The 27,560-nt window shown below is 43.3% G+C and overlaps 2 protein-coding genes and 1 non-coding gene across 3 annotated transcripts in view; 2 read left to right on the top strand and 1 right to left on the bottom strand.

The window, feature by feature from the left end:
• The window catches only part of LOC143297678 (uncharacterized), a 12,223-nt gene extending 2,505 nt beyond the window's left edge, over positions 1 to 9,718 (top strand). Inside the window, exons 2-3 of the mRNA XM_076610097.1 lie at positions 7,907 to 7,985; positions 9,605 to 9,718. Of these exons, the coding sequence (XP_076466212.1) occupies positions 7,907 to 7,985; positions 9,605 to 9,718 (193 nt within the window). The remainder of the gene's footprint in view (positions 1 to 7,906; positions 7,986 to 9,604) is intronic.
• Positions 9,719 to 14,384: 4,666 nt separating this feature from the next.
• Positions 14,385 to 14,455, top strand: Trnag-gcc (transfer RNA glycine (anticodon GCC)). Its single transcript has one exon. It is a non-coding gene; the product is annotated as a tRNA-Gly (tRNA).
• Positions 14,456 to 15,695: 1,240 nt separating this feature from the next.
• On the bottom strand, positions 15,696 to 17,732 carry LOC143298330 (uncharacterized). Its single transcript, XM_076611173.1, has 2 exons — positions 17,308 to 17,732; positions 15,696 to 16,714 (listed from the first exon to the last, which is right to left on the bottom strand). The coding sequence occupies exons 1-2, from the start codon at positions 17,566 to 17,568 to the stop codon at positions 15,881 to 15,883; spliced, it is 1,095 nt and encodes a 364-aa protein (XP_076467288.1). The 5' UTR covers positions 17,569 to 17,732; the 3' UTR covers positions 15,696 to 15,880.
• Between the last annotated feature and the right edge of the window lie 9,828 nt (positions 17,733 to 27,560).

The raw sequence follows: 27,560 nt of genomic DNA, 5'->3' as shown, positions 1-27,560 counted from the left end.
AAAGCCAGATTTACATCTTGTTAGCATGCGAAGAGTATGTTAAAATGTTGAAGGCCAGCTACACCCAAATCAACCCTCCTTCCTACCTCCAAAAAACTCTGACACCCTGGACCGCAGCTCGCTCTCTCTGTCTTTCTCTCTCTCTGTCTCTCTCTCTGTCCCTCTCTCTGTCTCTTTGTTTATGTCTGTCTGTCTCTCTCTCTCTCTCTTTCTCTCTCTGTTCCTGTCTCTGTCTCTCTGTTTATGTCTGTCTGTCTGTCTCTCTCTCTCTCCACTCTCTTTCTCTCTCTCATCCTAAAATGATAATTATGCTGGTGTTTATTGGTCATTATGCATCCCCCCAACCCCCCATTGTGATCCCACCCCTTGGAATGGGCAGATGGACTGTTCAATTAAACTTGTTGTTCTTGTTCTTGCTTTTGTTCTTGCTCTTTCTCTCTCTGTCTCTCTCTGTCTCTGTCTCTCTCTGTCTCTCTCTGTCTCTCTGTCTCTCTGTCTCTCTCTCTCTCTCTCTCTCTCTCTGTGTCTCTGTGTGTGTCTCTGTCTATGTCTCTGTCTCTCTCTGTCTCTCTCTGTCTCTCTCTCTCCCTCTCTCTCTCTCTGGGCTGATTTTTTGGCGTTGTAGTTCGGTTGTACACATTTTGGGGCGTACTGATGTACGCGATTGGTTTTGGATGTTGGAAGCGATTTTGCTTTGTTTGCTATGGACATTGAGTTTAGCAGGTGTATGTATGTATGTATTGGTCGGTATAGGTGGATGTATGTATGCATGTACTTTAATGCAATGTATTGGCATAACCTGTCATGTTTGCTTACTTAGTCGAACCAACCTGCGTGCTTTGATTGGTGATCTTTATGTTGGAAGTATTGTAATTGTAAAGAGCTCAAAGTGAAATCATTTGATTGGGCGCTATATAAATAAAATTGTAGTAGTAGTAATAGAAGCAGAAGAAGCAGCGGCAGTAGTAGTAGTAGTAGTAGTAGAAGTAGTAGTAGTAGTTGTTTTATTTTATGTCTTTTCAAATTTGTGGTATTGGATTAGTGTGAATGTGTGTGTGTGTATTTGCGTTTGCGTGAGTGTTTTGTGTATTCGTATATGCATGCGCGCGCGTGTATGTATATATGTATGAATATGTATACAGACATATATATATATATATATATATATATATATATATATATATATATATATATATATACAGAGAGAGAGAGGGGAGAGAGAGAGAGAGATCTATTTCTCTGTTGAGGGTTGGGGGGGAGGCTTCAGATAGAAAAAGAACCTAACCGCTAAAACCTTGAAAATGGCCATCGGAGCAAAAAAAGCGCTAAGAAAAAAGAATTTGTTTAAAGGAAGTAAGAAGAGAACAATAAAAGAAGGAAAGAAGAAAAGGAAAGATGGGGAGAGAGAGAGAGAAAAAAAAAAGAAGAAACAAGAGAGGCAAGGCCTTCAAGACTCACTTGTGATACACTTAAAAAAAAAAAAAAATCTAATCGTTAAAATGTGTTCTGTATCTGTTATTATAAAGCTTCGGGTTAAAAAAAAAAAAAAAAAAAAAAAGAAAGTCCTAACCGGATTCGAACCCCGCGTGTTCGGGTGAGAAGAAACTGTCTTACCCATTACACTATCGTGGCTCCTTAACTGACGTTCTAAAATTTGATATTTGAACATACTTTTTTAAAGGGCGATAAATCAATTGCGGTATTCGCAGTGAGAACGCTGTTTAAATCATATTATTCTGGTGTATCTTGGGCATTCAAAAAATCTTTAAGGGCAATAAAAAAAAATTATTTTTAAGTCCGCGGTAAAGGAGATGTGGCTATCGCCGCAATCACACTGCAACATTTAGCCGTATTCTCTAGATCTAGATAGATGTACAAGTTTAGTTACACCCGCCGGGAATCTAGTACGACACGGTCGATTCAATTTCTCTTTTATGTTCATTCTAGTTTTATAGTTTTAAAGTTGATATGAAAATTTAGTACTTCTAAACGTCGTATGAAGTGAAATGGACTTCATTTTGAGAAAAGTCAAGACTGGAATTTTTTTTCATTTGATCAGTTCCCTCGCATGGTTTACAATTTTTAACTCTGAATTCCAACTGATTCTGTGGATATTTTTATGGCAGTTTGGGGCATAATCCAGTAAGTGATGAGGCGTTCACAAATCTTTCTCTGAATAAATATTTAACGGTCTCCTTCTCCAACTTTCCATCACATGTTATCGTGTATTGTCCATTGAATATAGGATTGAAAGGGCAGGTCAACAACTTGAAACAAAATGGTGTCGTTCGCGTTCGCGAAGAATATGAGCACGCGCTTTGAATGTGTATAAATATGTGTAGGCAATTGATTTTTGCCCATGACCTTCAGGGCTCAGCCAATAGATCTATAAAGTCCACTCGTCGTATTGATTTTAGTATTTTCCGAAAAAGACCACTTGGGCGAATGAACATAGTGAAAGCCCTGTACACTGAGAGTAAAACACACAAGCTTTTTATGTATTTAGTGTAATTTCAAAATGTAATGTTTAAGATGAGAAAGATCAGTTTAAAGCAAATTAAGTGCCCTAGCATTAATTACAGTTTAATGTCCCTTTTTTACTATCTGCACCAAAACGTTTGCAAAATAAATAAAACTTTCATGCTTAGCAAAAGAAGTTCCTGTTTGAACCAAAAAAAATGATAATGACTGCTCTTGTTGTGTCAGAATATCAGATCAAAGTGCCAAGTTTAGAGAATTAAAAAATATATAAATATAACAGTAAATCCAGTTTGCATAGAATTTAGCTTTTTTTCTTTTTTTTCCCATCCCAGAGGTGCAATATTGTTTTAAATAAGATGACTGGAAAGAACTGAATTTTTCCTATTTTTGTGCCTAATTTGGTGTCAACTGACAAAGTATTTGCAGAGAAAATGTCAATGTTAAGGTTACCATGGACACACACACACACACACACACACACACACACACACACACACACACACACACACACACACACACACACACACACACACACACACAACCGAACACCGGGTTAAAACATAGACTCACTTTGTTTACACAAGTGAGTCAATAAACAAACAAAAGCAAAAAAAGAAGATGGTATTTTTCAAAAGCAAAGAAAGTTCAAAGAGGAATATAAATAAATAAAAACAAACAAACAAATGAACAAATGAATAAAAGATAAAAAGAAATGAAACGAAAACCCACTCACCTTCACGCAGTCAATAGCACTCCTGGTTTTCTTTGAAGACCGACATAAAAACACGGATAGATTGATGAAGCGAGCAGAAAAGAAAAAAAAAAGAACAGAAGGAAAGAAAGAAAGAAAGAAAGAAAAGAACAGAAATAACAGAAAGAAAGAAAGAACTTTAAATGATTAGTTCTTCTTCTTCTTCTGTGTTCGTGGGCTGCAACTTCCACGTTCACTCGTATATACGCGAGTGGGCTTTTACGTGTATGACCGTTTTTAACCCGCCATGTAGGCAGCCATGCTCCGCTTTCGGGGGGGTGTATGCTGGGTATGTTCTTGTTTCCATAACCCGCCGAACGCTGACATGGATTACAGGATCTTTAACGTGCGTATTTGATCTTCTGCTTGCGTATACACACGAAGGGGGTTCAGGCACTAGCACGTCTGCACATATGTTGACCTGGGAGATCGGAAAAATCTCCACCCTTTACCCACCAGGCGCCGTCACCGTGATTCGAACCCGGGACCCTCAGATTGAAAGTCCAACGCTTTAACCACTCGGCTATTGCGCCCGTCAAATGATTAGTTCAAAGAACAAGTTTTGCCTCGCTCACTGACTGAACTCTCTTTCTCTCTTTCTGTTTCTGTCTTTGTCTCTGTCTCTGTGTCCATCTGTTTGTCTTCTGTCTGTCTGTCTGTCTCTGTTTCTGCCTCTCTCTCTCTCTCTCTCTCTCTCTCTCTCTCTCTCTCTGTACGTTTTCGTGAATGTCTGTGTGTTTGCGCGAGCGTGCGCATGTGCATGTGTGTGCGTGTGCATGTGTGTGTGTGTGTGTGTGTGTGTGTGTGTGTGTGTGTTCGCGTGAGTATGTGTGTGTGCGTGTGAGTACGTGTGTGTGCTTGTGGTACGTGTGTGTGTGTGTGTGTGTGTGTGTGTGTGTGTGCGCGCGCGCGCGCGCGTGTGTGTGTGCGTGTGTGTGCATGTGTACGTGCGTGCGAACAAAGAAATAAAACAGATAAAAACAGATACATTATATTTCATTATTCAAATAAGCGTAATAATGATGTGGAATGTGACCAGTGGTCACGAGTGTTTCATAACACTAACGATAGGTGTACAACAGTGTAACTGATATCATGCTCTTCATTGACCTCCACCTCAGCTGATTCGTCCACTTTTCAATGAAGCTGTGAATGCTTTAACTTTTCCGTTTTGAATTACGACAAAACCATACTCGCCTCGCAAATGTTGAATAAGAAAAATTAAAAGCACTTGCCCTGCACGATTTACTGTACCTGTTCACATTATTACTGCAGAAAAAAAACGGGCTTTGTTTGTAGTGCATTAATTCAGACCATCATTTCCAAAGTGTGATTTTGCTTTGGGATGTAGATATGGCGCGCCGAAAACTTGTATGTATGTGAGCAGCGAACATCGAAAGAACTGTCTTTAAAGCTCATGACACTTCTCACGTTTTTGTCAGGACAACACAATATACTGCAATACAATACAATACAAATACAACACAATACTATACTTAGGCCGCCAGCACACTAGGGAACAGCTCATTCTATTCAGGGGTAAGACATGTCCTGAAACAAAGTAAACTCTCTAATACATAGCCAGTAGTCAGAAGCAGATGACTCACAGGTTCGAGTTCCAAGCCAAACACTGAACGAGCAAGCAGACAGAGGGAACATTCAACAAGGCACTCATTGTTGACGATACGACCACACCCAAGGCAGAATAACTCTCTCCATACGAACGGCGAAAGAGACGACGTTAAGAGCGTTTCACCCCAGTTACCATCATCAAAATATTGCAAGCGGAAGGCTCTTACACTGAAGAGGTGAATGTTGACAAAGAATACCACAATTCTGACGACAGAAGCTAAAGGTTGGGTCATTCAGACACCCACTGGACATCCGAGGGGTCTGTGTAGAGGAGAAGAGAGGACTGGCCGTACTGAGTGAATTAAAGCAACGTGCACCAGTTTCTCTGTCATCCTTCAAATCTTCTCTTAAAAATACTCTTTTCACATCCTGATTGGCATCTCTTTTTCATTCCTCTCCAGTGTGTGTGTGTGTCCCTTCTTCGTGTGCGTCTGTTGTGTGCGTGATAAGAGAATGGCCAAATCGTGCTGGAAGTGGTGACTTTCCCTTGATGCCTGTGCTGTTTCGTCCCAGTATACTTGTCCTGCATGTGTTTTTTGTTTCTGTAAGCGCTTAGGGCTTTGGTAAGATTAAGCGCCATAAATGCCCATTATTATTATTATTATTATGTGGAGTGATGGCCTAGAGGTAACGCGTCCGCCTAGGAAGCGAGAGAATCTGAGCGCGCTGGTTCGAATCACAGCTCAGCCACCGTTATTTTCTCTCCCCTCCAGTAAACCTTGATTAGTGGTCTGGACGCTAGTCATTCGGATTTGACGATAAACCGAGGTCCCGTGTGTAACATGCACTTAGCGCACGTAAAAGAACCCACGGCAACAAAAGGGTTGTTCCTGGCAAAATTCTGTAGAAAAATCCACTTCGATAGGAAAAACAAATAAAACTCCGCGCAGGAAAAAAAAAAAAAAAAATGGGTGGCGCTGTAGTGTAGCGACGCGCTCTCCCTGGGGAGAGCAGCCTGAATTTCACACAGAGAAATCTGTTGTGATAAAAAGAAATACAAATACAAATACAAATTATTATTATTATTATTATTATTATTATTATTATTATTCAGAGCTCAATATTGAACGCTTTCTTTATAATTCATCTTTACTTTAACTCACTCAGTACGGCTAGTCCTCTCTTCTCCTCTACACAGACCCCTCGGATGTCCAGTGGGTGTCTGAATGACCCCAACCTTTAGCTTCCGTCGTCAGAATTGCGGTATTCTTTGTCAACGTTCACCTCTTCAGTACAAGAGCCTTCCACCTGCAATATTTTGATGGTGGTAATTGGGGTGAAACGCTGTTAACGTCGTCTCTTTCGCCGTTCGTATGGAGAGAGTTAACAAGGCAACAGCGGAAGCTTTTTATTAATAATAATAGATCTTCTATCAGTGACGTAAAATGTAAATATATAACTCAGCGCAGTCACCTATTTGAACTACCTAACAATAGCTTCGTTACCTACAGTTGACATTTTACCGTTTTTGTTTTTTTTCCGTTCTTGTCATCTGAAAAACCAAGTTGGTTGGAGTGGAATCAATATCGTCAAGGTAGCTGTTTATGTATTGACTAACTTACATTTAACTATGCTGCAATACGGAAGGAGATGGTTAGGCCTTGCGTTCCTATACCGAGCACTAGAAACAGTGGATATGAACTTGAATCCAGAACTTGAAATCGGACAAATAAAATCGTCTGTGATTGCCACAGAAAAAATCTTTAGGTCACACAAATTCATTATTCCTACCTAGGTCACCATGTCAAATGACTCCCAAGAAAAAGAAGATCAAGAAGTATGGTAGTACCGAGTAAGCATTTGCTTACAATACAATATAATACAACACAATACAATACAACATCATGGGTATTCAATACCAATGCTGTACCCACAAAAAAGAGAGCTCCGCAAACGTCCCTGTTTCGCTTTTGACATTTCTTAAATACATTTTCAAAAAAGGAAAGAAAACTGGATAATGCAAGGAATTTTGCATTATCTTGCAATCCTCATGGTACATAAAACATCAAAACGATAAGTCCCGATGAAGACTTTTGTCACTAGATTTCAAGGAACAATCATTTCGATAACGCATATCGTTCTGTCCAAGAAAAGGCTCACTGGCTGCTTGCTAGGTACTGTTTCCTTATTGTATTGTATTTCTCTTGTTGTCACAACACATTTCTCTGTGTGAAATGATGCTGCTCTCCCCAGGGAGAGAGCGTCGCTACACTACAGCGCCACCCACCTTTTTGTATTTTTTTGTGCATGCAGTTTTATTTGTTTTTCCTATCGCAGTGGATTTTTCTACAGAATTATACAAGGAACAATCCGTTTGTTGCCGTGGGTTCTTTTTACGCGCGCTAAGTGCATGGTGCACATTTTGTTGCCGTGGGTTCTTTTTACGCGCGCTAAGTGCATGGTGCACACGGGACCTCGGTTTATCGTCTCATCCGAATGACTAAGCGTCCAGACCACCACTCAAGGTCTAGTGGAGGGGGAGAAAATATCGGCGGCTGAGCCGTGATTCGAACCAGCGCGCTCAGAATCTCTCGCATCCTAGGCGGACGCGTTACCTCTAGGCCATCACTCACCTTATCACTCTCCGATTGGGTCACGTTTACGTAATGAGCTAGAACAGTCAGAAGTCATTTATACAACGATTCAGTCAATTAAATGACACATAGCCTAAACTATTCATTCATTCATCCGTGCAACTACCCATCAGAATTTCGCGCATTGATTTTAGCGCGCGTTGACAGGTGTACTGGTGGTGGTACATGTGGGAGCATCTTGCCACCTGGCAGACCAAACTGTGCTGTCAATGGCACAATGTTCCAGCATGCCTGCATGTCGTGTCGCTAGAATACAGTGTGGGCTGACAGAGCAGGCAACACCCTGAATGTCACCCGAGAATGAAAGAGGACTGTCAGCAGAAAAGTTGACTTCAATGAAAGGTACCCCTTGCCAACAGCATGGGTTCAGGTTTCTCTTGGTATGTTTGGGCTTGTTAATGAGTGCCATAAGGTCTGATAATTACTGTGATATCACACTGTCTCTTAGTTCTGCAGCCTTGGGAACTAGTATATCCTTTGGGGACCATCCTAACGCCGATAGTCCTGAAGCCGTCCTGGCCAAGACAGTAGAGATGTAACTCCACTATAATCAAACTGTAGTACAGATAGGACAGTAGTTGCCTCATCTGCTGTTCTGATGGTCTAAGTAGGACACATTTATCATAGAAATTACTGTCTGAAGATGTGAGGTTCAGCTGATATTACGGGTGATAAAAGCATTGACGTTAGTTTTGCATGCTGAAGCATTTGGAGCGTGGTACACAGATGGCCTTTCAACCAAGATCACTTCATGTCGTTGTTGAGAGACCAGCTGATGGCACGTCAAGGCTGGTACAAGATAATGATAAGATACAACTTTATTGACAAATAGTAAAGAGTGGTAACTCTCTCCATTCACAAGGTAAACAACTTCAAGTCAATGCTGCTTCTGCCAGCGATTCAGCTAGCACACAGGTAAATAAAAGGCACATTGGAACAAACCCAGACACTTCCTCGAAAAGGAAGCGACGGGCTTGTCCTTATACCGATCATTTGACATGTGCACACAGCAGCAATGACAGAAGAAATGTGGAAAAACAAATAAGGTTTTATCAATAGCCTCTTTCATCCCGAATAAGCCATTCAGAATACACGGACAATACAAAACACACGTGTTTGCCTCGGTGGTTTCTCGACTTGCAATTAATAAACAATTAGAATTAATAAACGTGAAATTTATTGAAATTGCAATTTCATTGTCTGAGTCTGCCTTCGTGGAGCTGTGTGTTTCTGTTTCGTCACAGCCTTCCCGTAACGCGGACAACTTACTGCACAGAAAGCATGGTCACATACTATGTGGTTGGAGACCGTTCTGAAATGTATGTACTGGGTGGCAGGAATCGTGACCTGAACAGGTGTGAGCGTTTGGAGAATTGGAGCACCTGTCTGTTGGAAATCATCCGTTCTTGAGACTGATCAAGTCATCAGGTAGGGTCGCTGCCCTTGAGGGTGAATGTGTTAAGATCGTCAGTCATGAAAGAGCCCGTGTCTCTGTTTCGTGATGATGGTCAAAAGGAAAAGCAAAGTCTCGGTATGGGAGATACATCCAATCAGCAGTCTGCAACATCCGTGTTCAGTTGTGCGTCCTGAGTTCTGTTTAGGATAGCGCGCACTGACTTCAACTTCTCGTCAGTCTTCAGTAGAGTGCTGATGGAGGCAGCCAGACGGCAGCCAACAACTTCGTTGAAAGAGCACGTATTTCTAGAGTGCGCGTGAAGGCGCCGTGGCAGAACAGGTAATGCGATGTCGTTGGGGAAAGGAAGGCACTTTACTCCAACTTTCCTCAAAATACCCAAATGTGAATAGGTCCCTGACTTGGGGAATGGTAGAAACGGCGAAGGAGAGAGTCGGGGCCCGTCTTTCTATGTTTAGCGCTGGACACAGTGGATATGAATTCACTGCCTCGATGGCCGTAAGAAAGGCTGTTGGACCATTAACCTTTATCTCTGAGTGCACGTACAGTTTAACATCTTTCATCGTGCGACTGTGCCGTCTTTCGCACCTGTTTGATTCTGTATGTCCTACCTGTCTGCTTGCCTGTTTGTGTGTGTGTGTCTTATTCTCTGTGTGTGTGTGATAGTGGAGTGTCCGTGTTCGGACAGTTTGGTCATTGACGAATCCATGTCTCTGTTCTGTGCCTGTCCAGACGAGGAAGACATTGTCTGTGAACCTCTTCCACGCTTGGGACATGACGGCTGAACGGGGAACAGTGACACCTGGGGTGCCTGACTTCTGGGTACGGAATTGTCCTTCAGACTGACGGGCGCAATAGCCGAGTGGTTGAAACGTCGGACTTTCAATCTGAGGGTCCCGGGTTCGAAGCTCGGTGACGGCGCCTGGTAGGTAAAGGGTGGAGATTTTTCCGATCTCCCAGGTCAACATATGTGCAGACCTGCTAGTGCCTGAACCCCCTTCGTGTGTATACGCAAGCAGAAGATCAAATACGCACGTAAAAGATCCTGTAATCCATGTCAGCGTTCGGTGAGTTATGGAAACAAGAACATACTCAGCATGCACACCCCCCGAAAGCGGAGTATGGCTGCCTACATGGCGAGGTAAAAACGGTCATACACGTAAAAGCCCACTCGTGTACATACGAGTGAACGTGGGAGTTGCAGCTCACGAACGCAGAAGAAGAAGAAGTCCTTCAGACTCGAAGGCGTGATGGGAAAGCAGTATGGAACAAACTGGCCTTCTCTGTCCACCACGTGGTTTGTCCAGTTTAGTTTTAATAAAATGTCTCAAACCACACCTCTTCCCTTCTGCATACTACAGAAGCTACTACTACTGTTCGTATGATAGTCGTTCCGACTATGACCATCAGAACAGCAGAAGAAGCAACTGTTGTCCCAAGTATGTGGGCGAGAATTTGATGATAGTGGAGAGCGTCTTGACCCAGTTACATCCCCACTCTTGGCCGAGAGGGTTTCAGAACAGTCGACGTTGGGATGGGATGGTTCCCAAAGGCCAACTAGCCCTGAACTAGCCTTCTGCATACTACAGCAGCTACTACTACTGTTCGTATGATAGTGGTTCCGACTATGACCATCAGAACAGCAGAAGAAGCAATTGCTGTCCCAAGTATGTGGGCTAGAATTTTATTTTTTGTGGAGAGCGCCTTGACCCAGTTACATCCCCACTCTCTTGGCCCAGAGGGTTTCAGGACAGTCGACGTTGGGATGGGATGGTTTCTAAAGGCCAACTAGCCCTCAAGACTGTTGTTGTTGTTTAGGGGGAGTTTTTTTGTGGGTTTTTTGGTATTGTTGTTGTTGTTGTTGTTGTTTTGTTTGTTGTTTTTTGTTGTTGTTGTTGTTTTTAGGGGGGGGGGGTGCGGGGGGGGGGGGCTGGGGGGGGAATTTGTTTGTTTGTTTTTGTCCCCAATGTCAACAAGAAACCTTGATGGTTGGTCAACGCAAGGCTTCCATACAACACAGAGGACACCTGACGTTGCCCCCAAAGTTGTTGATACACAACGGGAGGAAGCAGTCATAGGCTATCAGCTAAGCTCAGCTGGCACAGAGTAAGACGATGGGTTGTCTCCGACACTGAGGAGGTATCATGGACCGTAGACTACACGTGACTTGTGAAATGTGGCAGTGGCACACACACACACACACTCATTCGGATGAGACGATAAACCGAGGTCCCGTGTGCAGCATGCACTTAGCACGCGTAAAAGAACCCACGACAAAAAATAGGTTGTTCCTGGCAAAATTCTGTAGAAAAATCCACTTCGATTGGAAAAACAAATAAAGCTGCACACAGGAAAAAAAATACAAAAAAATGGGTGGCGCTGTCGTGTAGCGAATTCCACACAGAGAAATCTGTTGTGATAAAAAGAGATACAAATACAAATGCAAATACAAATACACACACACTTCACGGCCTGGTCACGTTGAAACTGGTGTGACATAGCTTCATTTCTGACGACTGAGTGGTCCACACGTTCAGAGACAGTTACACTTCTCTACAGAACTGTGACTGGGGGGGGGGGTGTAGCCACGTTTTTTACTTAATGTAGCGTGGTTTGTTCTAAATAGGCTGTCTGTCAAAAGAGCTTACACTTACAAGCAACCGCCCTTGTTGTTCATTGTTCGTTGCCCTCTCTCTGACTCTCTCTCTCTCTCCTGCGTACTGCGTCTCTCTCTCTCTCTCTCTCTCTCTCTCTCTCTCTCTCTCTCCCTGTCTCTGTCTCTGGTACTTGTAATAGCGACCACGAAGGTCGCTAAACAGTAATAACAAATTCAGTTCGGTGATGTTCCTGTTAGCGAAACAATTATTTGCTGCCCTTGTTCGGTGATAAGGTAAGCTACTGGTTGCAAACAGGGCAGAACCCGTCTACTCGACATTAGAATTCTGAGGATTTTATGCAGAAATATAAACAAGGCCGATATATTTTTTTCATTGAAAAGCCGAAATGGGATACAACAATCCACTAAAGCTCAGGAAAAATTACTTCGACAGAACGACTCTCGATGAATCTTGTAAAAATCCATTTCAAACCAAAGTCGTTCTGTCAATTTATGCGAAACGTTTCCAAATTAAAATCTCAACTTCAAACTGATGTGTGTAGACCACTTGGCTTCTTATCAACAAGTTCAAACAACACAGCTGTGAATGTATAACATTTTGTATGTCATTAATATGAGTAACAGTGAGGTATAAAAGAAGTATTTATTTATGTTTACCCCGCACCCACCCCACCCCAACTCCCCCAACACCATAACCATCCATCCCCTCCCTTAAAATGGGCCATGAACTTACAGTGAATACATCTTTCTATCGAGAATTACTTAAATAAAATAAAGAAAAGAAAAAAAAAAGCGGGACGAAGGAGTGAGGGGGTCTTCCAATGCCATAGCAGTTTGATGACCATCAGTGGATTTCAGGTTCAGGTTCAAGGAAATGCCTGAGCGTGCGGACATATCATACATAATACGCTACACAACATCTGGTCTTTTTCTTTTTCTTTTTTAATTTTTTTAAGGAAGTAAATCCCTGACATTGGTCTTACCCCAACACTATGATCAGGCATGGAGAACCATCAGTCAGCTCGGTAGACTTGCCGTGCAGCTCGCTAAAAACAGGACCTTACATTAGCGCGCCACACAGTCAGCCCGCACAATCTGCTGGATGGTTGATGTGTCACACACACACACGCGCGCGCGCACGGACGCACACACACACACACACACACACACACACACACACACACACACACACACACACACACACACACACACACACACACACATAAACGTGTAACAGATGCCACGCGAAATTAAAAGCAGAAATGCGGCTTCTGTTTTGGGTCATACTGATTTCGTTGCGTTCAGACTGTTCTCTGCTTATATTGGTAACGCTTTTCTGCTCTCTCTCTCTCTCTCTCTCTCTCTCTCTCTCTCTCTCTCTCTCTCTCTCTCTCTCTCTTCTTTTTTGTTTGTTTTTGGATTTGTTTTTTGGGGAGGAGGGTTGTTATAAGTTCACAGTCGAGTAAGGTTTTCTGCCCGTGACTGAAACACCTCTGAAGAAAAAGTCAATGTAAAAAGACAAATGATTAAAATGGAGAAGAAAAAGGTAACTAAACTCTGTGAAGCTGCATCCATCGTTTACTTTTTGTATGTGTGGCTGCACCTAATTTGGCTAACGCTTGTTTATTTAGTTATAGTCTGTTCATTTAAGATGATGATATTAGACTGAAAATAAATTATATTAATATTATTATTATGTGGATCATTATCATTCCTGTCATAATGATTATTGTTAGTACTAATTAGAAATCGACATTTCTTTATATTCGAATGAAAGAGGGGGCGGGGGGGCGGGGGGGGCGGTTGAGGTGGAGTGGAGAGGGGGGGAGGACCATTGGGAGGGGACTAAGAAAGAGAGAGAGAGAGAGGCAGACAGACAGATAGACGGAGAGAGAACAGAATGTGGAAAAGATAGAGTACAAAATCTAAAATGGAGAGGGTGAGTGTCAGTGATGGGAAAAAGAAAAAAAACATAATATTGGAAGGGTGTGTGTGAGAGGCGGGACGGGGGAAGCGGGATTAGGACCAAACCCTCACCCCCACCCCGCCCCCCTCCAATATTATAAATATTATAAATCAAGATTATCCACATTGCTGTAGTTTCCTTTCGTTGTTCCAGCCATAAACACTAATAACCCTACTAGACGACTACCCTCCTTTGCACATCCAACAAGTATTCCTGACGAACGGACGAGTTTTGACAGCGTATGCGCAGATCATTTCCGGTTCATTTTCGGAGTTGACGACCGTCTCTCCACACGTGGTAACTTTCACCAGGCCTGGAGGGTCCTGCTGCCCTATTGTTGGTTGTGTGTGTGTGTGTGTGTGTTGGAGCTCATGTACGTTTATATGTATTTGACTGTGCTTTCATATCTGTGAAACTGCATGTTTGGTGCATATCTGTTATGCATGTGTAGGTGTATGTGTGAATGTGTGTCTCATGTTTTACATTTATTTGCTTATTTATCATCGTTGTTGTCTTATTTATCTATTTATTTATTCATTATTTATTATTATTATTTTATTATTATTATCATTACTACTACCTTTTTATATCATAATTATTATTTATTTATTCATGTAAGCTTATCTATTATTTATTCACCTTTTTTTTTCTTTCTTTTTTTTTCTCAAGGCCTGACAGCGCGTTGGGTTACGCTGCTGGTCAGGCATCTGCTTGGCAGATGTGGTGTAGCGTATATGGATTTGTCCGAACACAGTGACGCCTCCTTGAGCTACTGAAACTGAAACTGAAACTATTGTTGGTTGGCTGTCCTACACAGAAAGCCGAGAACACAGGTCTCACCTCGTACTGTCTCGCCATGTTGTGAACCACAGACACTGACCCAGAAGTTGATTCCTCTGACTGTTACCAGAAGTTCAAATACTACGCAAGCATCGGTGGTCTAGTGGTAGAATACTCGCCTGCCACGCGGGTGACCTGGGTTCGATTCCCGGTCGATGCAACTTTTTTTTGTTGGGTTACGCTGCTGGTCAGGCATCTGCTTGGCAGATGTGGTGTAGCGTATATGGATTTGTCCGAACGCAGTGACGCCTCCTTGAGCTACTGAAACTGAAACTGAAACTCAAATACTAACATTTTCACAAAATTTTGTAGAACAAATATTCGTAAGTTTTCTTTTAGCTTTAGAGCAGTTCAAGAATGGAATGCACTGAATAATTCAACAAAAACAGCTAAAACTATTGACCAGTTGAAGAATCTTCTAGACAATGACTCTAAATCATTAATAAAACCATTCGAGTTTGATGAATGAACATTTAACGCAACCCTAAACTATTTCTATATTAAGAAGGGGCGTTGAAAAGCCAAAAAGGCTTTAAAAAAAAAGTCCCAAATTCTGTACCTGAACCTGTACCTGTACCTGTCAAAATAGTGCCGTTCAGCGCTTTGGAACAAATACAGTGTTGCGTGACGTAGTAAGATGACCATTTATGACGTATTAGTATTTATGCTCCAGCTGGTCGTCTCCCTATCCAAAGTGGCTTAGATACGAAACATTCCTAGAAAAAAAATGAAATAATGGATGTTTTAAAGATACTTTCTCTAGTGCTTTTCTGGGCTGTATATGAGGTGAACCTGTTTCTTAAGTTGTGACATTGACTGATATCACGAAAAGAAACAAGAAATAGAAATTAAAAAGTAATAATAAAAACTCAGTCACTCCTAGGGTCAATCTAATCGTTCAATTAACAGAACAAAATGTTCTCCGAAGAAAAGGAAGCAATTTTGTAACAGAGTCTTTAAAGATGTACAAGCGTGCAGTACAAACGGGCATACAGAAGAAATCCTTGATTCAGTCCAGAACACACCCCGGTTCCACTCCAGTGGTTGAGATGCCATGGGACTCGCAATTTCAGTGTCAGGATTGGGAAATGGAAATGGTGGGGCTGTGTGTGTGGAGGAGAGGGTGGGGGGTTAGGCAGTTCCAGCAATCACATGCTGTCATAACTCCTCCGCTGGCTTGGTTGGTTGGTTCTAACACTTCTGTGTGAAAGAACGCGCCACTTGCGTTGAGGCAAATGATTTGTGGAAGTGTACGCCGACAGATCTGATTACACCTGTCGACACTGGGCTGACTGGACGTCTAAGTCATTCACGTCTAGAAGTTCGATATCCCAAAACCGATATATATCTGTGATCTTTTTTTCTTCTTTTATTCAAAATGTATTTTTATGTTTGTTTATTCTGTTGCCCTGTTTTAGGAGAGTATAATCATAAAGTTGAGAAGAGATGGGGGCGAGATCGAGCGATGTGAGAAAGAGAGAGAAAGGGGGAAGGGCTGAGAGAGAGGGGGGGACACAGAAAGAGAAAGAGAGGGTGGGAAGCACAGTAACAAAGAATCTGCAGGCTTGTGAGGTGATGAATCTCTTCATTCTGAATGCACAGAACCACCGGCGCTGACTGACACATCGCGGCTGGAGGCGACACCCGCCTTCCTCTCTTTCTTCTCCCCCACCTTCCTGACCCCCAGCAAGTCGTGCAGCGTCTCCCTGTACCTGGTCCCGGTGGTGTAGTACACCACGAAGTTCACGCTGGAGCTGACGTAGAAGCTAATCTCGCTGCAGTTGAGCAGCAGACGGAACATGTTGGTGTGGAAGAAAGGATCTAGAACGGACGGGAACAGCCGCGTCACGCGCAACGCGATCAACGGAATGGACAGCACTAAGAACTCCGCCGACAGACTGATCAACATTCGGGTCACGCCCATCTCTTTAGGGCTGGACATCCCTGACGACGTGTTAGTCCTCCACCGAACCATCTGCCACAGTCTGACGGCCGTGATGACCGTGGTGAGCAGAACCACCGCCGGGCACCCTACGGAGAGGCAGAACCCGTAGAACACCCCGTCCAGAACGCTGAGCATGGCGAAGTTCTCGAAGAAGTAGTCGTTGACCACGGCCTGCCAGGACGTCCGGCCGGACCTCACCTCGTGGAAACAGACCACCTGGAACTGGGCGGTGACCACGAACCGCAGCAAGCTGACCGTGAGGACGGCGAGGAGAACGCACACGGCGAACACCTTGGTGGGGAGACAGCGCCGAGCAGTGAAGGGGAAGAGCACGCACACACAGCGCTCGGTGGACACGACGGCGGACAGGAGCATGGAACCGTAGCCGAAGCCGTAGAAGCCCAGCAGGTTGTTGTTCATCATGAAGCGGTAGGACGGCCCGTAGCGCTCCTGGTCGGTGAACTGGCTGTACACCTGCAGATCAGTTTTCAGTTTCAGGGAGGTGTCCCACAGCGTGCCTACTGATAAGCTTCACTACATCTTCTCTAAAAAAAAAAAAAACACACACACACAAAAAAAGCGATATATATATATATATATATAAGTATTATCCTGGCCTTCGCAGAAGCCCCTAACCCAGCTGACGCGCTGACTATAGTCCTTGACAGCCCACCGTGGGTTTGTGTGAAACTTTATCAAACATGGAATAGAAAAAAACAGAAGAAGAAGAAAAAAGAAAGAAAGAAAAAAAACATCGCGCGCACCCACACACACGCGTATTCTGACATTGTGTAAACGCACACACACACACACACACACACACACACACACACACACACACACACACACACACACACACACATACACGCGCGCGCGCACGCACGTATCCCCCCACCCCCACCCCCCGTCCACACCGCACATAACATACAACAATCAGCAGTCTTACATACACCAAGGCCCATCCCTCAACCGAAAAACGTAATGTACCCAGGTCTCACCCTTCACACACACACACACACACACACACACACACACACACAACGACCACAACGACGTAACGCAGGAACCTGCTCCACATGGAAGACAAAGACAGGGGTGAGGTGAAGCAAGTCCACCAGCGCCAGACTGAAGAGACAGACGTTGATCCTCTCCTTCAGCCCGTGCCTGTAGAACACCACCATGTTCAGCACGTTGGCCGGCGTTCCCAGGAGGAAGAACAGCGGGATGACCACCCCTGCCTTGATCCTGTCGATCAGTTCTTCTGTCTCCCAGCTCACCAGGTTGTCAGGGTGGTCCCAGGAGACTCGGGTCTCGTTGTCCAGAACCATGCAATCCCCCGGCAAAGCCGCTATTCCTCGACTGGTTCGTATTGATATCGCCGGCGGATACCCAAGCTGTTTCCTCTCGGAATTCCGCTTCGCTGGTGGTGTTCGTTTGTGGTTCGGAGGCTTCGGTGTTCATAGTGTTTCCCGTTGAAAGAAGCAGAGGTGAAAACTTGCTCTCGAAATGAGCAACCTAATTGTCCCGACAGTTTGCAAGGTATTTATCGACACGTTTTATAAGCTCTCCCCAAAGTTTTGTTGTTGTTTTTGTTGTTGTTGCTGTTGTTTGCTTTCTTTCAGCCAACAAGAGCACACACACACACACACACACACACACACACACACACACACACACACACACACACACACACACACACACACGCAAGAGTGTGTGTGTGTGTGTGTGTGTGCGTGCGTGCGCGCGCGTGTGCGTGCTCATTAGTGAGAATCTGCGTATACAACCTGTGTATACGTGTGCGTACATGCGTGCGTGTGTGTGTGTGTGTGTGTGTGTGTGTGTGTGTGTGTGTGTGTGTGTGTGTTGTCACTGTGTTTATCCAGTTGTAATCAACATTATTCTTGTAACACACACACACACACACACACACACACACACACACACACACACACACACACACACACACACACACACACACACACACACACACACATACACACACACACACACACACACACACACACACATATATATATATATATATATATAGAGAGAGAGAGAGAGAGAGAGAGAGAGAGAGAGAGAGATGTTTGTGTGTGTGTGTGTGTGTATGTGTGTGTACAGAGAGAGAGAAAAAAAATCAATTTCACGTGGTTGTTAATTATCAGCGCAGCAAGAACAGCCAGGACAAAAGACACAGGAAATGAAAGATCGGGAAAAGATAGAAATAGCACTTTGAGTCACAGAAACAAGAATATGATAACAAATTTGTATCCACACACACACACACACACACACACACACACACACACACACACACACACACACACACACACACACACACACACACACACACACACACTGACATGAATATTGTATGTGTGTGCCTCATGTCTTCTAACCTGAATATTTTCATGACAAATGAAGAAATCTTTAGAAATTATTTATTACTATTCTTTTCTATTCACACACACACACACACACACACACACACACACACACACACACACACACACATGATCGCATACACACACACGCACATACATACTTACACACATACACACACGCACGCATGCACCTACACACACATGCGCGCGCGCGCACGCATGCACGCCCGCACACACGCACACTCACACACACATACACGCGCGCAAGCATAGGCACGCATGCACAAGCTACCATTGTGAACATCTTTTTTTTTTCTTTGTTGCTGCCTTTGAAAATTTGCTTTAGTCTGTATGGATTTTTTGTTTGTTTGTTTGTTTGTCTTTTTTTTATGTATTGCATGCTTTGTTTGGAATGTATTGCAGGATAAATTCAAGTCGTGAGTCATTCTTTTAAGTGTATATAAATGCTGGCGATTTCTGACTACATCTCACGGTGCGGGAACACGACGTTTTCTGTTGGTTTTTTGTTGTTGTTGTTGTTTTTGTTTGTTTTTTTTGTGTGTGTTTTATTTTGTTTTGTCTTTTTTTTTCTTTTTTTTTTTTTTTTTTTTTCGTTTTTGTTTTGTTTTTTTCGCGAGTCTCTCTGATTATGTTTACCCAATGGAACTACACACAAAGATTTGTCAGCATCTGATGCGTTCATGATGATACTATCAGCTGTCAGGGATGGAGAGGTACGACTGTATAAACAATGGAAAAAAAATCAGTAAGCCCCTTGGAAGATGCATACATTTCATCAACATACGCGAAACATAATTCTGTCAATTCAGTGTGCGGACGAAAATGTTTCTTATCTCCATTTAGATAGCATTCTACGGAAATCGGCAGTTCATTTTTGTTCAAACAATTCTGATTTTGAAATTTTAGAAATTTAACGTGACATCTATTTTGTTGATTGCATTTAATTAAGAATATGTTTCCTTTCCGTGGGAGTGTGTGGGGGAGCGGGGGGGTGGGGGGGCAGGGGGGGGACGGCTATCGTTCACCCTCCCCTCCGAGGGGTGATGTAGATCAGACCTGGTTTTAAAATGCTCTTTGATGTGTGCTGAACTCATTTTTACAAGTTTCAAGAAAACAAAGGGATGCACTTGATTCACAAGTTACAACCCTTGGTTCAAGGGTGCCCTTTCGCGTCCCGGTCAATGGTGGCGGTGGTAATTACCTGCTTAGGGAACAGATAGAAGAGGTGATAGTCAAGTGCTGTAGTTCTTTTGGTTGCGATGGTAGTTCACTGATTCGGAACAAGTTAAAGAGGTGATGTAGCCGAGTGCTATAATACACATGACAAATGTGGCAATCAACTGCTTAGATACAGGGGAAAAAGTGGTTGTGTACCCAAGTGTTGTAAAACTAATGGTAGTGGCGGTAATTAACTGCCTTTGAACAGGGAAATAGAGGTGATATTGCCAAGTGATGTAGTACTAATTGTAGTAGTTGTAATTAACTGCCTATGAACAAGGAAAAAGGATGTGATGTAGCCAAGTGCTGTAGTACTAATTGCAGTAGTGGTAATCAACTGTTTAGGTATAGGGGAAAAAGAGGTTGTGTAGCCAAGTGCTGTAGTACTTAATGGTATTGGTTGTAGTTAACTGAATGGGGACAGATTGAAGAGGTGATGTAGCCAAGTGCTGTAGTATTAATGCTAATTGTGGCAATCAACTGCTTAGGTACAGGGGGGGGGGGGGATAAGTGGTGTAGCCAAGTGCTGTAGTACAAATGGTAGAGGTGGTGGTTAACTGCTTAGGAAACAGGTAAAAGAGGTGATATAGCCTAGTGCTTTAGTACTTAGGTAGTGGTGGTAGTTACCTGACCGAGGAACAGGTAAAAGAGGTGGTGTAGCCAAGTCTTGTAGTAGTAATGGTAGTCGTGGCAATTAACTACCTGGGGACAGGGTAAAGTAGGTGATATAGCCATACCCAAGTCTTGTAGTACTAATGGTAGTCGTGGTAATTAACTGTCTAGGGACAGGGATGAACAGGTGATGGGTAAGAAGGAAGAAAAGGAGGGAGGGGAGACCAAAGGTGAGGGAGGTAAAAAGACTGAGCATTTTTGGTCTCCCCTTCTACCCCTTTTCCCAACCGTCAGGCAGGTCGCCCCGGGTTCTTCAGAACGACGAGCATTTAACAACAACCCAGTATACCACACAGAACAATGAACATTTAACAACAACCCAGCATACCACAAAGAACGATGAGGACTTAACAACAACCCAATACCACACAGAACAACGAACATTCACCAACAACCCAGTATACCACACAGAACAATGAACATTTAACAACAACCCAGTATACCACACAGAACAACGAACATTTAACAACAACCCAATACCACACAGAACAATGAACATTTAACAACAACCCAATACCACACAGAACAACGAACGTTCACCAACAACCCAGTATACCACACAGAACAATGAACATTTAACAACAACCCAGTATACCACACAGAACAATGAACATTTAACAACAACCCACCATACCACAAAGAACGATGACTTAACAACAACCCAATACCACACAGAACAACGAACATTCACCAACAACCCAGTATACCACACAGAACAATGAACATTTAACAACCCAGTATACCACACAGAACAACGAACATTTAACAACAACCCAATACCACACAGAACAATGAACATTTAACAACAACCCACCATACCACACAGAACAATGAACATTTAACAACAACCCAGCATACCACAAAGAACGATGAGGACTTAACAACAACCCAATACCACACAGAACAACGAACATTCACCAACAACACAGTATACTACACAGAACAACGAACGTTTAACAATAACCCAGCACACCACACAGAGCAATGAACATTTAACAACAACCCAGCACACCACATAGAACAATGAACATTTAACAACAACCCAGTATACCACACAGAACAACGAACATTTAACAACAACCGAGTATACCACATAGAACAACGAACATTTAACAACAACCCAGCACACCACATAGAACAATGAACATTTAACAACAACCCAGTATACCACACAGAGCAATAAACATTTAACAACAACCCAGTATACCACACAGAACAATGAACATTTAACAACAACCCAGTATACCACACAGATCAATGAACATTTAACAACAACCCAGTATACCACACAGAACAATGAACATTTAACAGCAGTCCAGCACACCACACAGAACAATGAACATTTAACAACAACCCAGTATACCACACAGATCAATGAACATTTAACAACAACCCAGTATACCACACAGAACAACGAACATTTAACAGCAGTCCAGCACACCACACAGAACAATGAACATTTAACAACAACCCAGTATACCACACAGAACAATGAACATTTAACAACAACCCAATACCACACAGAACAACGAACATTCACCAACAACACAGTATACTACACAGAACAACGAACATTTAACAACAACCCAGCATACCACACAGAACAATGAACATTTAACAACAACCCAGTATACCACACAGAACAACGAACATTTAACAACAACCCAGTATACCACACAGAACAACGAACATTTAACAACAACCGAGTATACCACACAGAACAATGAACATTTAACAACAACCCAGTATACCACACAGAACAACGAACATTTAACAACAACCCAGTATACCACACAGAACAACGAACATTTAACAACAACCCAGTATACCACATAGAACAATGAACATTTAACAACAACCCAGCATACCACACAGAACAATGAACATTTAACAACAACCCAGTATACCACACAGAACAATGAACATTTAACAACAACCCAGCACACCACATAGAACAATGAACATTTAACAACAACCCAGCACACCACACAGAACAATGAACATTTAACAACAACCCAGCACACCACATAGAACAATGAACATTTAACAACAACCCAGCACACCACACAGAACAATGAACATTTAACAACAACCCAGCACACCACATAGAACAATGAACATTTAACAACAACCCAGCACACCACACAGAACAATGAACATTTAACAACAACCCAGCATATCACAAACTTCAGCTTGTTGCTTCTCTGAATGTTTGAAATGTCTTTGTTTGCTTTTCAGACTGGAATCCTGTTTGAACCAACATTTAACTGCGACCCCTTGACCATTTGTTGTCCACTCTGAGGACCAGTCACTGTGTGAAAATTGCGTGCTGTGCGTGTTTCGTTCACGTCAAGGACGGTCAGTGAACACGTGCAGCTCGCCTCTTTCTGTACTGACGCACCCGATGTGTGCAGCACCCTGTGTGCAAAGGAGACTCGACAGTGTGAAAGAAGCGAAGTTTCCAGTGAGCTGAGAGAGCGAGAGAAAATGGGGATTGGCAGGGCAGGGGCGGGGGGTTAAGAGGGGGGCCGGAGCGGAGCGGGGGCGGAGGCCAAACGCAACAGGGCCGTGCTAAAAATGAAATGTCTTTGTTTGCTTTTGAGAATGGAATCCTGTTTGAACCAACATTTAACTGCGACCCCTTGACCATTTGTTGTCCACTCTGAGGACCAGTCACTGTGTGAAAATTGCGTGATGTGCGTGTTTCATTCACGTCAAGGACGGTCAGTGAACACGTGCAGCTCGCCTCTTTCTGTACTGACGCACCCGATGTGTGCAGTACCCTGCGTGCAAAGGAGACTCGACGGTGTGAAAGAAGCGAAGTTTCCAGTGAGCTGAGAGAGCCAGAGAGAATGGGGATTGGCAGGGGAGGGGCGGGGGGTGAGAGGGGGGCCGGAGGGGAGCCGGGGCAGAGGCCAAACGCAACAGGGCCGTGCTAAAAATGAAATGTCTTTGTTTGCTTTTCAGACTGGAATCCTGTTTGAACCAACATTTAACTGCAACCCCTTGACCATTTGTTGTCCACTCTGAGGACCAGTCACTGTGTGAAAATTGCGTGCTGTGCGTGTTTCATTCACGTCAAGGACGGTCAGTGAACACGTGCAGCTCGCCTCTTTCTGTACTGACGCACCCGATGTGTGCAGTACCCTGCGTGCAAAGGAGACTCGACAGTGTGAAAGAAGCGAAGTTTCCAGTGAGCTGAGAGAGCCAGAGAGAATGGGGATTGGCAGGGCAGGGCGCGGGGGGTGAGAGGGGGGCTGGAGCGGAGCGGGGCAGAGGCCAAACGCAACAGGGCCGTGCTAAAAAATGAAATAAAATAATAATAAAACAATCCATTTCAGCAAAGGGACCAAACTTTCACACCCTCACCCCACTCAAGATTTTGTGAGATGTTCTGAGTGCTAGTTCTTTTTTGTTGATTTTTTTGTTTTGTTTTTGTTTTTTTGTTGTTTGTTTTTGTTTTGTTTTGTTTTGTTTTGTGGTTTGGTTTTTTTTTGGTGAGGCAGTGAACCCGAGGTCACTCACAGCTGTGCTGCTCAGTGCGTAAATACCGCAGGTAAAATATCCCATGGCAGCAACAGAGTTGGCAAAGTTTTGTGGAAAAATCCGCACTGATATACCAAATAAAATCACGTTGTTTATAGCCCAGCCGACTGCAATGGGGCCATTTCAGGGCGGACACAAACAGATGAAACAAATACAGGCGTGCAGACAAAAGAGGATGGCACCGGATTCCGACGATGATGACGATGATGATGACGTGGATACTCATGTAGCGACTATCCTCGGTCGGAGACCAAGCTCTAAGAGCTTTACAAACATGAGGTTATTTGCACAACAGGATGTCTTCCTAGGCAGAGCCGACTGACAGCTGCTACTGGGCGTTCATCGTTCGTTTCCTGTGTCATTCAGTCAGGTTTCAGTCACGCACAATTACACATTCATACAGACATGTAGCATTTTACGTGTACGGCCATTCAGTTATTATTTACCTCGCCATGTTTACAGCCATACTCCGTTTTGGGGAATGTGCATGCTGGTTATGTTCTTGTTTCAATAATCTACCGAACGCTGACATGGATTACAGGATACTTAACTTGCGTAACTGATCTTCTGCGTGCGTATACACACGAAGAGGGTACAGGCACTAGCAGGTCAGTACATATGTTGACCTGGGAGATCGGAAAAATCTCCACCCTTAACCCACCAGGAACCGTTGCCGAGACTCGAACCAAGGACGCTCTGATTAAAAGTCCAGCACTTTAACCACTCGGCAAGAACGCAGTGACGAAAGCTTTTCATCACGTACGCGCTCCACATGAGATGAGTGACTGAGTTCTTGAAGCCAATATTCTCATTTCATTTGGGTCTGTCAAGGATTTTTTCTCTCTTTTTTTTCTGGAATCAGATTCATTCCTTCGGAGTATCTTGTTTATGTGAATGTCTTTGTGGGTCGACGCCATGGCAGAGTCGGTTAAGCGTTGGACGTCTTCTTTCTTCTTCAGCATTCCCAGGCCATGCTCAGACCTCAGACGGTCAGTCCGCAATAGATTTGCCGCCTCAGCTCATCGTTTAGGCGGTCTTGCTGGATATGGACTGGAGTTTGAGGAGCGGTGTCACACGTCTGGACGTCTGATGCAGTGTTCACAACAGATCGGGCTTCGAGGCCACGTTTCGACATGTTATGTTCTTCTTCTTCTTTCCGTTACACGACCAACATCGACTTGCCGATGACTCTGTCGTGGTTCATGCATGCTGGGTATTTTCGTGTCTCCATAACCCACCGAACACTGACATGGATTACAGGATCTTTAACGTGCGTGTTTGATTTTCTGCGTGCGTATACACACGAAGGGGGATCAGGCACTAGCAGGTCTGCACATATGTTGACCTGGGAGATCGGAAAAATCTCCACCCTTCACCCACCAGGCACTGTTACCGAGATTCGGACCCTCAGATTGAAAGTCCAACGCTTTAACCACTCGGCTATTGCGCCCGTGTTCTTGAGAAATGCAGATAATCCCGATTTTCCTCACTTCACCCAGGTTTATACGGGTACCTGACTAAGGTTGAGGAAGGCAGAAATAGAGAATTAGCCCCCGCGTTCCTCTGACAAGCACTAAACACGGTGAACATACATGCATTGCCCCGACTGGCCGTAAAAGGCTACGGAATTTAACCGTTATTTTTGTTTGTATGTTTATTGCAGCTTTTTTTGCTTTTTTTTAACATTTGTAATCAAGCACCAACATTTTGATTGCCATTTCTTTTGATTTCATCATGCTCTTCGGCATGGACATGTGTGTTTATGTAAGTTTGTGCCTGCCTATGTGTGCGTATGTGTTAGGGTAGCTGTTAGATACACATGTATGTTAAAATGTATGCATGCAGCGTGTGTGTGTGTGTGTGTGTGTAGTCACATTTTGGTGTGTGTATGTAACATAGATATGATGTATTGTGTTAACAAAAGCGTTTTTGTAAAGCACCTAGAGCAGATTTCTGGATAGTGTGCTATATAAGTATCCATTATTATTATTATTATTATGGACATGTCCCTTCCCCTCCACTACAAACATGGAACTGAAATGAGTTTGGGTCTTTGGGTCCATCCTACAGTGTCCGCTTGAAGAGAGTGTAGCCAGCTGGTAATACACTGAACATGCTGCCCTGAGCTCTCATTCACATGCAGACCGATTTCTGGAGAAGTGGAGACAACTCAAAAGCAAGATACCTGCACATTACAGAGAGAGAGAGCTTGGCACCTCCCCCCCTCCCCCCTCCAACAGACAACTTCTACCTCCATCCACACGCCATAGTAAGCTCTGCAATTTGTTTCATAGTTCTTTTCTTCTTTTTATTCCTTCTTTTTTCCTCTTTTTCTTCTTCCTCCTCCTCTTCTTCTTTGGTCTCATTGTGTGTGAGTGAGCAAGTTTCACGTGGCCGGTAAAGGTTGAGAACCCACCAACAACCCGGCCGGCCCCGTGCAATATAAAAAAGAAAAAAAGGGTCTCCGGATCCTCGCACGCTCAATAGATTGCAGCCAACACCAAGGAATTTACAAACAAAACCTTTATTCACCCACACAGACAAATTAGCAATAGAAACAGCAGTGAGACACTAACTATTCCTTTCTAACCCACAACAAGAGAGGCAAGGCCTTCAAGACTCCCTTGTGATACACTTTTTAAAAAAATCCAAGCTTTTTATGTATTGAGTATAATGCATTTACTGTTATATTTATATTTTCTGTATTCTCTAAACTTGGCACTTTGATCTGATATTCGACCCAACAAAAGATCTGTCATTATTATCATTTTTTGTTCAAACAGGATCTTCTTTTGCTAAACATGGAAGTTTTGTTTATTGCAAACGTTTTGGTGCAGACAGTAAAATAAGGGAAATTACTCTGTAATTAATGCTAGGGGACTTAGTTTGCTTTAAACTGATCTTTCTCATCTTAAACATTACACTTTGAAATTATACTCAATACATAAAAAGCTTGGATTTTTTTTTTAAGTGCATCACAAGTGAGTCTTGAAGGCCTTGCCTCTCTTGTTTCAAAATGTAATGTTTAATGAACAGAGAACAATGTTTCCGCTACCGTAACAGTGTCAATTTTCTTTAGTGGTATGGCTTCTGGATACCTTGTGGCAACATTAACAATAGTGAGTACATATCTGTATCTAGAAGTAGAAGCAGGTGCAACTGGGCCAACTATGTCTATGGCAATTCTCTGAAATGGTTCAGATAACAGGCATTTGCTGGAGTGTGCACATGGTATGCGACCTTTTGACACATATCTTTGGCACACATCACAAGACTGACAATATCTAGAAACATCAGTTCGTACACCAGGCCAATAGAAAAAAGAAAGCAATCTCTTCAGCGTTCCGAGAAACCAAAATGACCAGACATTGCTACAGTCTGTCCCAGTTTCTTGGGTCACTCTTTGGTCTGTCTTCTCAGAAAGTCCTTGGTAAACACGTAACAGTATACCATCTTTCAATATATAACAGTGTTGT

The sequence above is a fragment of the Babylonia areolata genome, chromosome 23, assembly GCF_041734735.1.
Source record: "Babylonia areolata isolate BAREFJ2019XMU chromosome 23, ASM4173473v1, whole genome shotgun sequence".
Taxonomy (NCBI): domain Eukaryota; kingdom Metazoa; phylum Mollusca; class Gastropoda; order Neogastropoda; family Buccinidae; genus Babylonia; species Babylonia areolata.
Note: the sequence above shows the minus strand (reverse complement) of the source record. Positions and strands in the feature narration are given on the sequence as shown.

Excerpts from the sequence above, each read along its gene's own strand:
- LOC143298330 (XM_076611173.1), bottom strand. The coding sequence starts at position 17,568 with ATGGTTCTGGACAACGAGACCCGAGTCTCCTGGGACCACCCTGACAAC. Across the intron at positions 16,715-17,307 it reads TTGTCTTCCATGTGGAGCAG|GTGTACAGCCAGTTCACCGA; the intron begins GTTCCTGCGTTA and ends ACTGATCTGCAG.